This window comes from Typopeltis vanoorti, chromosome 6 (assembly GCF_054136105.1).
Source record: "Typopeltis vanoorti isolate ZY-2024b chromosome 6, IOZ_Tvanoo_1.0, whole genome shotgun sequence".
NCBI classification, from domain to species: domain Eukaryota; kingdom Metazoa; phylum Arthropoda; class Arachnida; order Uropygi; family Thelyphonidae; genus Typopeltis; species Typopeltis vanoorti.
Window position 1 is genome coordinate 160,360,506 of NC_143554.1, and position 12,748 is coordinate 160,373,253.

A 12,748-nucleotide genomic window follows, 5' to 3' on the forward strand; every position below is an offset into this window, starting at 1 on the left:
CATGGTGGTGGAGTACTGCTTATGATAAGCGATGACTTACCTCCTCTTAGAGTGAAGGATCTGGAGGGTAATAGCGCTAATGGTTTTGAAAGCATATGGTGTGACGAGGATATTTAGTGGGTGCTGCTATAAGCCAGGAGCATAGACGGTGAAGAACAGGAGATGTTTAGGCAAATGAGCTTGGCAAGTGCAAAAAGAATGATTGTTATCAGAGATTTTAACTGCAACGGTATAAACTGTATAATCCAAAATTCTTGAGCAACAGATGTCTTAGGCAACATGTAATAGAAGGAACATGAAGATCGAGAGTTTTGGATTTGCTCACAGTATCAGAAGATCTGAATATAAATGAGATGCCAACTCTGCCCCTAGTTGGAGACTTGGAAGATGAATACACATGCATAGGTATCCAAGAGAAAGGAATGTAAGTGGAATTATAAGGCAAGTGTTTATAATGATATTAGAAATCAGCTTGGGGCAGTTCCATGGATGGAGGAATTAGAAGGGAGCGATATTATCAGTGCTTGGGAACTGATGAAGGAATATTTATTAGCATCAATAGCAAGTTGCATACCATGAGTGAAAAAAGAAAACACAAATTGGTGTAAAGTAGATGACAAACAATATCAAATGGGAACTGCAGGTGAAAAAGAGGTTATGGAAGAGATATAAGGAGAGGGGTGGAGAGTAGACGCATGAAGAATGTAAGACTTGGTCCAGGAGAGAGAGAGAGAGAGAGAAAGACTGACTAGTATGGTGAGGAAGGCAAAACTGGAATATGAGAAACACTGGTCTTGAGATCCATAGAAAATCCTAAGGAATTCTTTCATTATGTATAGGAGGAGGAATGATTGTTGAAGAATGACACTGTTGGATAAAAAAGGAAGTAGAGTGACTCATGCAAAGGACAAAGTGGAGTTGTTTAATAAACACTTTATTAGGATATTTCATCTTGGAGAAGTATTTTAATACTAGAGGGATGGGGCAGATTTCAAATACTCAGTACTCTGGATGTCAATAAAGCAATGGAAATGGATAGGATTTTGCCATGGGTTTTGAGAGAATGCTGGCTTTTCAATGAGGATCTAGCCACAGGAAACATGCCCAAGAGTAGAAGGAAGTTAAGATAATGTATAAGGTCATTGTATAAAGGTGGTAGTAGAATGGAAGTGTGAAACTATAGACCAATTTGTATTTCATCAATAGTTGTTAAGATTTTGGAGAAATTAGTAAGGGACCATTTACAGCATTGGGCAGATGAGGGTAATAGTTTTCTATGAGAGTCAGCATGGACTTGTCAAAGGGGAACTCTTGGTTTAGTAATCTGATTACCTTTTATAACAAAGTCACAAGAGTGATTGATGAGGAAAAGGTATATTCAAGCTTTTTTTTTTTTTTTTTTTTACAAAGGCACATTTGACACGGTGACATATGACAAGCTGATATTTAAGTTGGAGCACAACATAGGTTTGAATGTCAGGTTAGTGAACTGGAATGGGTATTGGCTGTTAGATAAGTATCAGAGAGTTGTGTATGAGGGAGTAGTATCAAGAAAGCAGAAGGCTTAAGTTAAGTCCCACAGGGACCTGTATTGTTTAATCTTTATATCAACAACAGTGACAATGGACTGCAGTGGGATATTCAGTTGTTTTCAGATGATGTGAAGCTGGAAAGAGTTATTAGTAATAGTGTAGATGTGGTAGCCCTTCAAGAGGATTAGAATAAAATTGACAGATGGGCAAATGAATGGGGTATCAGTTTAATTCAGCTAAATTTAAAGTCTTGATATTTGGGATATATCAATGGAACTGCATACACTGCTGGAGGAACTACTGGAGAATGTGGGGGAAGCAAGGGATTTGGGTGTAATGATTGACAGAAACCTGAAATTCAGGGAACATATTGCAAAAGTGGTGATGAGGACCACAAAGAATAATTACTATTACTACGGGCAACTCCAGGGAGTCATTAGACTCATCGAGGGAGGCACCAAATCATATTCATCACAATTATTCGACATTCGTACAATATCTATCATACCTCGCCTTAAACTCATTCACTGTCACAGCATCCACCACAGACTCAGGGAGCGCATTCCACTCATTCACTACTCTAAAAGTAAAGAACCCAGCTCTAACACCTTTACTAACCACACTTTTGCCCAGTTTCCATGAATGTCCCCTAGTCCTCCCACAACCAGCCCTGTTCTCAAAAATATCTTCTGAATTAATTTTATAGAAACCCTTCAGTAATTTGAATGTCTCAATCATATCTCCCCTCCTCCACCTATCAACCAATTTTTGCAACCCACAAATCCTCAACCTGTTCTCATACGGTTCATTCCACAGACCTGCTATCATCTTGGTCACTTGCCTCTGGATCCTCTCCACCTCCTCCCCATCAAGAAGAAATCATCTAGGTGACCAAATCTGAGCAGAGTAGTCGAGATGGGGTCTTATCAAGGTTCGATACAGAGGAACAATAACCTGCTTGTCTCTGCTTGTCAACGTATTCTTCAGCAACCAAGTGATTTGATGAGCTGATTTGGCCACTTTTGCAATGTGTCCCCTAAATTTCAATTCCTTATCCACCAACACTCCTAAATCTCGTGCCTCATCAATTTCCTGGAGCACGGTTCCACCAATGCAGTAAACTGCCGCCAATCTTTTCACTCCAAAATGCATAACCTTACATTTTGCCACATTAAATTGACATCCATTCTCCTTAGCGCAGACCTCCAATCTATCCAAATCATCCTGCAAAATTTTGACGTCATCTGCATTCACTATTGCCCTACCCAACTTCACATCATCCGCAAACAAATGAACTGTTCTTCTCAGATCCTTTCCTATATCATTTATGAACAAATTAAACAGCAGTGGTCCAAGAACAGATCCTTGTGGCACACCACTAGTCACAGGCTGTCTTGTGGACTCTACTCCTGAGTAAACCACTCTCTGATATCTCTCCGTCAACAACCCTATGTCCATTCCCATATGCTGCAATTTACTGATTAGAATTCCATGTGGTATCCTGTCAAAGGCCTTAGCAAGGTCCAGTAGAATCACTGTAAACCCATTACCCTTATCCAGTTCAGCCGTCACTGTGTTATAATACATGAGCAAGTTACTGAGGCATGACCTACCCTTCACAAAACCATGCTGTCCCCGATACAGTATCCCATTTTCTTCTATCCAATCTTGTGTTTTCCTCTTGACTATTTTCTCTAAGACCTTGATAATGATTCCTGTTATGCTGATTGGCCGGTAATTTTCAACAGCAGCCTTGGAACCACCTTTGTGCAGTGGAACTATTTTCCCCTCTTTCCACCCCCTTGGGACTGACCCAGTCCTGAGGCTCAAATTAAACAAAATGGTCAAGGGCACTGACAATTCTTTGGCCGCTTCACGTACGACACGAGCTGGTATACCATCCAATCCCACAGATGTATTGACATTGAGGTTCTGTAATAGACTAGTTACCTCTACTTCATTCATCACAAATCCAGTATAAGCTGTTGGTTCTTCCATTCCTGCAAAGTCACCACCTGGATGATATACTCTTGCAAAGTGCTCGCTCAATAATTCCAAAATATCGACTGATTCAGTTACCTCCCTACCCTCAGCATTTTTTAATATCATTCTACCATGAGCATTTTTCCTTTTACTTGCAACATATTGAAAAAACTGTTTGGGATTCTCTTTAGCCAGCGTGGCCAATTTCCTTTCGTAACCTGCTTTTGCTTTTCTTACCACCCTTGTGACCATCCTGGCCTGAGCTTTATACTGTTCCTGCGCCTGATGGTCACCCTTCTCCTTAAATTCCCTCCACAATTGTTTCTTTTTTTGCAGCTCAAGCTTAATAGTGTTATTCATCCATTTAACCCCTACTTGATTTATTATTCGGACTCTTGGTATACAGTCAACCATTGCCTCCTGCAAACAGTTCTTAACCACCTCCCATGCGCTATCAACATCCAGCCCTTGCAGTTTTACATGCCATGGCATTGAGCCAAGCACACACCTAAGCTTGTCATACTTACCAGCCCGGTAATTCCACATGTACCCTGTCTTAATTGTAAATTCGACTCCTTTAGCCACCTCCCAAGTCATGACCTTATGGTCACTCTCACCAATTGGTGGCAACATGGTCATGTTCGTTACAGCCACATTCTCATTTGCCATTACTAGGTCCAGCACTCTCTGCCCCCTGGTATTTTCCAATACATGTTGCCGTAGATAGTTGTCCCTTAATAACCGCATAAAATCCAATTCCTTCCTCCCATGTGCCCTCTCCTCTTTCCAGTCAATGTTACCATAATTGAAATCACCCATAATAATTACCCTCCTTCCACTCATTTCTTCTATTTGCTTATGCATACTACATATATAATACAGAGGATTGCTGCAATACTGAAAAAGACACTGATCAGCAGAGACAAAAGAGTGGTCATTCCATTGTATAAAGTCCTCATACCACATCTGAACTATTATACTCAAATTTGGACCCTCAGGATTTGAAGGGGATAAATTAACCTTGGAAAGAGTGCAAAAGTAGATACCAGAGATGATATCAGGATGGTACGATGTCAGTTATGAGGATAGACTGAGGTAATATGGACTCAAAAGTTTGCTTAGATAAAAGAAGCAGGGGCGATATGATTGAGACATTTAAACTGTTTAGTGATAGTTGACACTAGGGAGTTTTTTTCCCCCTTTGGTGGAAGAAGGCACTATCCATGGAAGTTGCAAAAGAAAGCTGTGAGAAAGAGGGTGAGGAGTGGTTTCTTTGCACGGAAGGGAGTTGAACCATGGAATGCATTGCCTGATGGAGTGGTGAGAACATGAACAGCAAATGAGTTCAAGGAGTGATATGACAGAGCTTGTTTTTCTAGGGAGGGCCTCTCAGAATGAGTCTTGTGACTCCAGGGGGTTCTGAATCATAATAATAAAGAAACAAGTGAGGATTTTTTTTGCATCATTAGACAAATCAGCTGACAAAGAAAACGGAAGAGATCATCATTGTTGGAGATTTAAACAGTAGAATAGGAAATGAATCCCAGGGATATACAAATCTTTGGGAAAATTTGGAAAAATAGGAAGGCTTATAATAATGGAAACTACCTGTTAGATTTCTGTTAGTGGATAGTGATAACTTAATATTTCAGGACACAAGCATACACAGAATTTCAAACTGACTGGAATCACTGCATAGTTTTAAGTAGAATAAAAAAAGATTTTATTCAGCAAGAGAGCCATGTGATGAAGTTGTCTTCAAGGATAAGAAAAATAAGATTATGGTGGAACACAAGAAATGAAAAGAGCAGTCCTGGAAGAGAAGAAAGCATACTGAAAATTCTTACCAAATAAGTTAGCAGATGTCCTTTTACACCACTTATTCAAGGACTGAAGTGGCTGAAACCAAACATGAAAAAGTTCCATGTTTGGTTTCCAGAACTATGTAAAAATAGAAAACTGAAAAATACAAAAAATTAATATATATATAACTGATAAAAATATAAACAAATATATACATATATCCCTAGCCTTCCCACAGTACAAAATCTACCAGAGGTTTGCAAATAACCTTTTGTGAGTGGGAGCAATATAAAAAAAAATAAATAAAATAATATAGCTACACTATGTATAAAAGCATCTAAACAAAATCATGGGAAGACTGGTAAGAATATAGAAGATAAATATCAGGAACATAGAAAACTTGAGCTGCATTCTCAATGGAGAACCTATAGAAACAGCAAAATATTTCAGCTATTTAGGTCCAGTTTTTTAGTGAAGACAGCAAATCAAATATTAAAATAGATAACAGAATAAAGCTGGTGAGCCATTTGAATAAATTTATTATTATTACATGACACCTTTAAGGAGTCCAAGGGCTCATTGTGAGAGGGTACACTACTCCACTACAACTCACCATATCCCTTACCTAGTCTGCTTCCAACTACACGACACTACCAGCATCAATAACAACACACAGTGCAATGAAGATTTATATGAAATAAGAGAGAAATTAACTAAAACACTAAAGTAGCAGTATACAAGACAGTGTTCAAACCAGTTTTAAGTTATGAATCTGAACAATGGGTTAGAACTAAGGCACATGATCAAAGACTAGAGACCATAGATGTGAGATATGAAAAAAATTAGGAAAATAAACAGATGGCACCAATGGCAGAATCATATTAAAAATTATGATATTAGGAAGGAACTTGACACTGTTATTATTCAAGAATGTGCGAGGAGAGCTAATCTAAAGTGGTATGATCACTTAAATAGAATAAATGGTTAGGAAAATTGATGTCAAGATATCAGGAAAAGGACTTAGAAGAAGACCAACTTTAGGTGAATTGATTCAGTGAGAAGTGTCCTAGAAGACCAAAATATTAGATATGACAACTTTTTTTTTTTTTTTGTTACCAGGTGGCAAGGTGTGATAATGATAAGTTGTATGGGCTGCAGCAAGATAACTTAATTTTATATTTACTGTGTTAAAATATTGTGTAAATTAATATTGACGGTTGTGCAATATTTGTGATTTGGAATGTGGTGTTTGGTTAAATTTTTTATACAGTATTATTTTATATTCTCTGTTTCTTATTAGTTTTCTGGAACAGTGGTGAGAGGAAGATTATGGTGTAGATCAGTGAGAAAGACCAAGTAAATGGCACAGAATTTTGAAGAATGGTACTGTGACTAGAGTATATTATGTATACATGGAGCAATGTTACAGATGTTTACATGAAAGGGTTGAATATGAAAGAGTGGGTACAGGAAGTGTGATACTCTGATGGATCACAAGGCTTGTATTAATAAGAGTAGGAAACATAGCATTGTATATGAAAGGGATGTTGAGGATAACTGTGCAAATATGATGAAAGTGATGGCAAAGAAAAGAGTGCGACTGATGAAATAAAAGCACATGAGAATGACAATGAAAAGCAGAGTACAATTAACAGTAAAATAGCAAGAGAAATAAAAAAAAGCATGGCCGAGTAACATCATTTATTTTCGTTTAAATCAATACAGAATACAACTTGGTCAACTAAATTGTAAATTGCTAGTCCACTCCATTCAAGTATTCAGGCAGATGACTACTAATGAAATGCACCACAAAAAATTGAGGACTGAACATTATGACAGAAGTCCTGATGGGTTCTTTCCTTAAAATGCTATGTGAAGGTCTCCTCCCAGCTGCCTGATCCTTAAGCATCTGCTCTATTAATATATGCAAAATGATTATATCACCTGTGTGAAAAGTAAAAAATAATAATGTATGTCTAGCTTGTAGTTTTTTGAATTTCATGTTGCCTGAGAAGAAATGATTTCATCATCCTTTATAACCTATCATGTGGTGAAATGTGACATTTTTAGTAGTAATAATAAGAGCTAACAATAATGCTTGATCAAGGAGGAGTCAAACTCCAATTTCATTTCTAATTCAGAGAATCATGCATAAAATACCTAAGTAAACACAATACTACTTACTGGTTATCTGACAGCCGATATCCATTTTCAACACTGAATATATTCCGCACTGTTAATACAGATGACCTAAAATGAATGAGAAGAAACAAAAATGTATGTAATATTATACACAGTCTTGCCATAAATGATGTTACAACTTCTGCACACCCCCTGTGCTGCCCACAAAATTGTGCGACCTCAGTTCCGTTAATGACACCGTATGCAGCCAACATTTGCCTGTTTATCAGTAGAGAGAGTTGTCTAGTTGTACAGGTTAACATGCAGTTGAGAGATCATGAGAACCATATAGCTGTAATAGCACTTCACAAGGTCGGAGTGCAGCCACCTGTTATTTTCAATACACTAAAAACACTCGGGATCAGTAGGACAGGATGTTTGAACATCAGACTATTAACCATTATAATGATACAGAAGATGTATCTGACTGCTAAAGAACAGGTCAACCATGCTGCGTTAGGACACAATAGCAAGCGAGGGCAGGCTTCTGCCATAATCCTGTGAGAATGCAGAAAATGTCGCGAGAGATGAACATTTCACATGGAACGATGTCACGTGTACTAACTGATGACCTGGGGGTGAGAGCCTATTGTCATTCTACTGGATACTTCCTAACACCACAACTTATATAGCAGAGGGTGATAAAATCAAAGGCACTTCTCCAGCAGTACGCAAACAACAGATAGAGAGATTCTCTTCACAGATGAGTCATTGAGGAGTCGTTCAAATTCCAAAACGAGCAAGTATATGCCCTGGATGGTCACACAGCACTTGCCATAGGACCCAGGATTCAGAGAGGTTATCTTCCTCTGCTTCATCAATGATGATTTGGTGAAGAAATGCAACTTGATATCCAAGTTGCATTTCTGTGATAAAGGAGTCAAACCTCCACAAAAGTGTATCAAGACAGTGCTGGAACCTGGTATAGTCCCTGAACAACACCTTGTTTCACAGTAGACAGTGGACATTTCAACAGGACTCAGCCCCCTGCACACAAGGTGAGGATATACAGCAGTGGATGGAGGCAAATGTGCTGTTGAACTTCAAATTGTGGTCAGAGTTTGATAGAGTAACCTGCAAGAAACAACACTAAAAGAATCACCAGTCTGAAGGTGGAGTTAGAGCAAGCAGTGGCAGCATTTCCATTAGATGTTGTGCGTGCTACCATCAATATGTGAACTCACAGACTTCAGGCATGCATGAAGGCAAAAGGGGGATATTTTGAACATTGAGTGCTTCTATATATGTTATATATATCTACTCTGTATACATAAAAAGATAAGCCGAAATTTGAAACGTTTTTATGTCACGTTTTAATACACACACACTCCAGCACGCAGTAATGAAAACATTACTGCAAAATTTGAGTCATCAGAATTCAAGGAGAACTGGCCTACCAGCCCAGAACTCGGAGGGTTGGGAATTGGGTGCCATAGGTGCGGGGGGGGGGGGGGGGGGGCAGTGTCCCTGCCCTGGCGCCTATGCACCCAATTTTCAAGAATTCAAGGAGAATTCTAATGGTGGGTGGGCGGCGTAGGCACCGGGGGGAGCAGAGCCCCTGTTCAGTGTTTTGAAAGTCAGGGGGGGGGGCGTTTGGTGTTTTGAAACTCAGGGGTTTGAGCGGTGTAGGCACAAGGGAGCAGAGTCCCCAGTATATATACATAAAAGCCGGCTTGGTTGGCTGAGTGGTTAGCATATCCGCTCTCCAGCCAAGAGGCTGAAAGTTTGAATCCCGCATAGGCATGGATGTTTGTGATTGTCTTCTCCTAATATGGGCTGGATCACCATGGGAGTAGTAGACCCAAAACCTCCCGCAATGGGAGAGGCCTTCATTCTGCAGTGGGTAGAAAAATAGGCTGTTAATGTTTGATTATTTTTTTTTATATATCTGTTATACATGTGGTTTGCATGCTGAAAGCTGTAAACAATTTACTGATACAGGTTTATGCGCTTTTCAAATTGTAACAGTATTTATGGCTAGACTGTATAAATGTGTGTATATGAAATACAGATATACGCAAACACATATATATTACAAATCAGTTGTATTCCTGATCACCCTGCCTATCTTATCATCATCATCAGCAAATAGCTATATGTCTCCTGTTAAATCCTATTCAATGTCATTAATGTAGAGATTGAATAATGAACAAAGGACTGAACCCTGGGCACACTACTGGTCACCTAAATCTTGTAGACTCACATCCTCACTTTTTGTTATCTGAGTCAGCCATCCTTTTATTCAAGCTGATAGTTTATAATCCAATCCCATTTCTTCTGACTTATGCAACTGCCTTCCAAACTGAATCCTTTCTAAGGAAAGTTTTAGCAAGCTCCAAATGTATCCTAGTATAAAAGCATTCTCCTTGTCATGACATTATTATAAAATGCGAGCAAGTTCCACATGCATTTACAAAGTTCCCATAGTAAATGCGTGCAGTCAATTGCAAAGTACAGACATTCCTGCTCTTACCAATTTTTCCAAAATCTTCAACATTCCAGAGATACTGATAGGCACAGCATTCATGCTAATAGCCGAATTCTTATTCAGTTTAACAAACAGCTCTAGTAGCATCCTCCTCATATACCTCAGTTTCTTCATCCAATACAGAGGTAGCACTAAGCACCATGTTACATACACCACATTATTAGCTCTTAATAAAATGGACACATTTTACTAAGTAAAGTTTAGCTAATTTACTTAGTAAATGAGATAAACAATCTCTTCTACACCTGCCACTCGTGCCATGTATATACGAGGGTGGTCTGAAGAGTTATCAGCCTAACGATGAAAAAACGAATTTATAATTTCAAAATTATTTTTATTTTTCAACATAATCTCCCTTAAGACCAATACATTTATTCCAGCGATGCTCCAGTACCATTATCCTTTCCCTGTAATGGTCCTCAGTAAGATCTACAAAATACCCCTCTACAGCTACAATCACTGATTCGAAGAAAAACGCTGACCAGAGAGGAAGAGTTTTAGTTTTGAGAAGAGATAGAAGTCAGAGGGAGCCAAATCTGGGGAATAAGGTGGATGTTCCAACAATTCATAGTGCAGATACCTTAATTTTCCCATTGTCAAAACACCTTTCTGGGCAGGTGCATTGTCCTGATGAAAGATGATTTTTTTCTTCTGCAGACCGGGTCCTTTCTCATGAATTTTTTCAACTAGTCTGGTTAAAAGATCGGAATAATATTCCCCGGTTATTGTTTTACCCTTTTCAAGATAATTAATAAACAAAATGCCTTTAGCATACCAAAACAATGCTAAAGAAATGCACTTTGTCTTCTTTCGCACTGAACCAGCTTCTGCCCACTGTTTTGATTGCTGTTTAAATTCTGGTGTGCAATGGTGAATCCAAGTCTCATCCAGAGTAATAAATCAATGCACAAAATCAGTTTTATTCTTGCTAAAACACTCCAAGCACTGGTGAGAGATTTTCATGCAAATGCGTGTTTTATCTGCTGTGAGTAAGCATGGCACCCATCTTGCACAAAGTTTTTTCGTATGCAATTCTTCATGCAAAATATATCCTACACATTCTTTTGAAATGCCCATAGTCTCAGCAATTTCGCACACTTTGACTTGCCGGTCATCTAATACCATATTGTGCAATTGATCAATGATTTCTGGTGTTGTTACACTTTTTGGACATCCTTCACGTGGATCATCTTCAAAGCTGGTACAGCCATGTATAAACTCGGCAGCCATTTCTTAATTGTCAAAAATGAAGGAGAAGAGTGCCCATAAACTTTTATGAACTTCGAATGAATTTCTTTTGCCGGTAAACCTTCTTTTACAAAGAATTTTATAACTGCACGATACTCAATTTTATCCATTTCAAGGGATACAGACAACACTTTTGCTTCAGACAGCTGTATAAAACAAAATACTTGATAGAATGACTTGCAATTTCACATGGATGCTTATGACATATGTACCAACTTAGTAAAAAAAAAAATCTTGCCGATAGTGTTGCCATCTATGGTCGAGGCCAAGAGCTTTTCAGACCACTCTCGTACAGAAGTTATTCATTCACATTCATTCTTTCTTTTGCTAGAGACATAACAGCTTATTTTCATACCCAAACTTATGTTACCATACAATACTTCTTCTGGCCTGCACTGTATGATTTTCATATCTGACACCATCCTAATGCACACAATATTCCTTCCATCTAATTGATAAGCTTAGGTGTTGAACATTATTCATAACTTATTTTAATGATATTACAACTCCAAACAAACTAAATTATTAAAAGATATTTATTATCTGGCTTAGATTTTTCTGAAATTCAAGGGATTTCACACCAGCATCTTCAGGGCAAACAATATGTTACAGTTTAGACACAATGAGTAACTGAAACATTCAAATTGTAATGAGCAAAAGATCTAAAGTCCTAATCTGGTGCCCTCTGATATTGTAAAAAAGAAATGTTACAGTTGTGTAGAAATTCATCCTAGGATAACATTCGCCCATTTTGTCAAATTAAAGCAGCCATACTTTTTAAAGTTAGGAGAATGCGTCATAGCCACTGCTGAATCTAAAAAATAATATTTTATTGTATTATAATAAAACTTAACCTTCATTCAAACCATCTGTCAAATTAGCAACTTTGATACACTTTCCTAAGGGAAAACGTCATTCTCTGGCATATCCTGAACTGTGCTAAAATTTCCTGTGTCTTAGCCTACTATGGACAGGGAGGAAAATCTGTTAACATCTGCCTACAAGAACATAAGAAATACACTTGCTACTATTATTATGGCAGTCTGGACTGGCAGATCATGCTTTGTACACTCCTTCACACAAGATTAGATGGAAGAAAACCAATGTGTGATATAGAAGTCGTTAGAGGTAAGAAAGATTATTTTTAGAGTCAGTAACTAATAAAGTATTCTCATAACCTTAACAAGTATCTGAATTAATTTTACAAAAATTTGGGAGACCATTACCTAAGATCCACTTCTACACAATTGCAATACTTTTTCACAACATTAGAGGGTGCAAAATTAGGTCTTTAGATTTTTTGTCCATTACAATTTAAATTGTTTCACTTACTCACTGTTGTATGTAGACTAACATGTTTACTCTGAAGATGCTGGTTTGAAATCAAGCTAAATATAAGCCAGTTAATAAACACATTTTTCTAATTTAATGTGTTTGGTGCTGTAATATTATTAAAATAAGTTATGAATATTCCTCCCACATAATCTTTTTCTTAATCTCTTGCTTAAGAGTA

General features: G+C 38.0%; 1 protein-coding gene across 2 annotated transcripts in view; it reads right to left on the reverse strand.

Annotated features, from left to right (window-relative positions):
- TTLL1B (Tubulin tyrosine ligase-like 1B) overlaps nt 1-12,748 on the reverse strand; it is a 403,225-nt gene that overhangs the window by 355,158 nt on the left and 35,319 nt on the right. For both annotated transcript variants that reach the window (XM_090394521.1, XM_090394519.1), the window contains exon 3: nt 7,503-7,568. In XM_090394521.1, the coding sequence (XP_090250647.1) occupies nt 7,503-7,568 (66 nt within the window). The remainder of the gene's footprint in view (nt 1-7,502; nt 7,569-12,748) is intronic.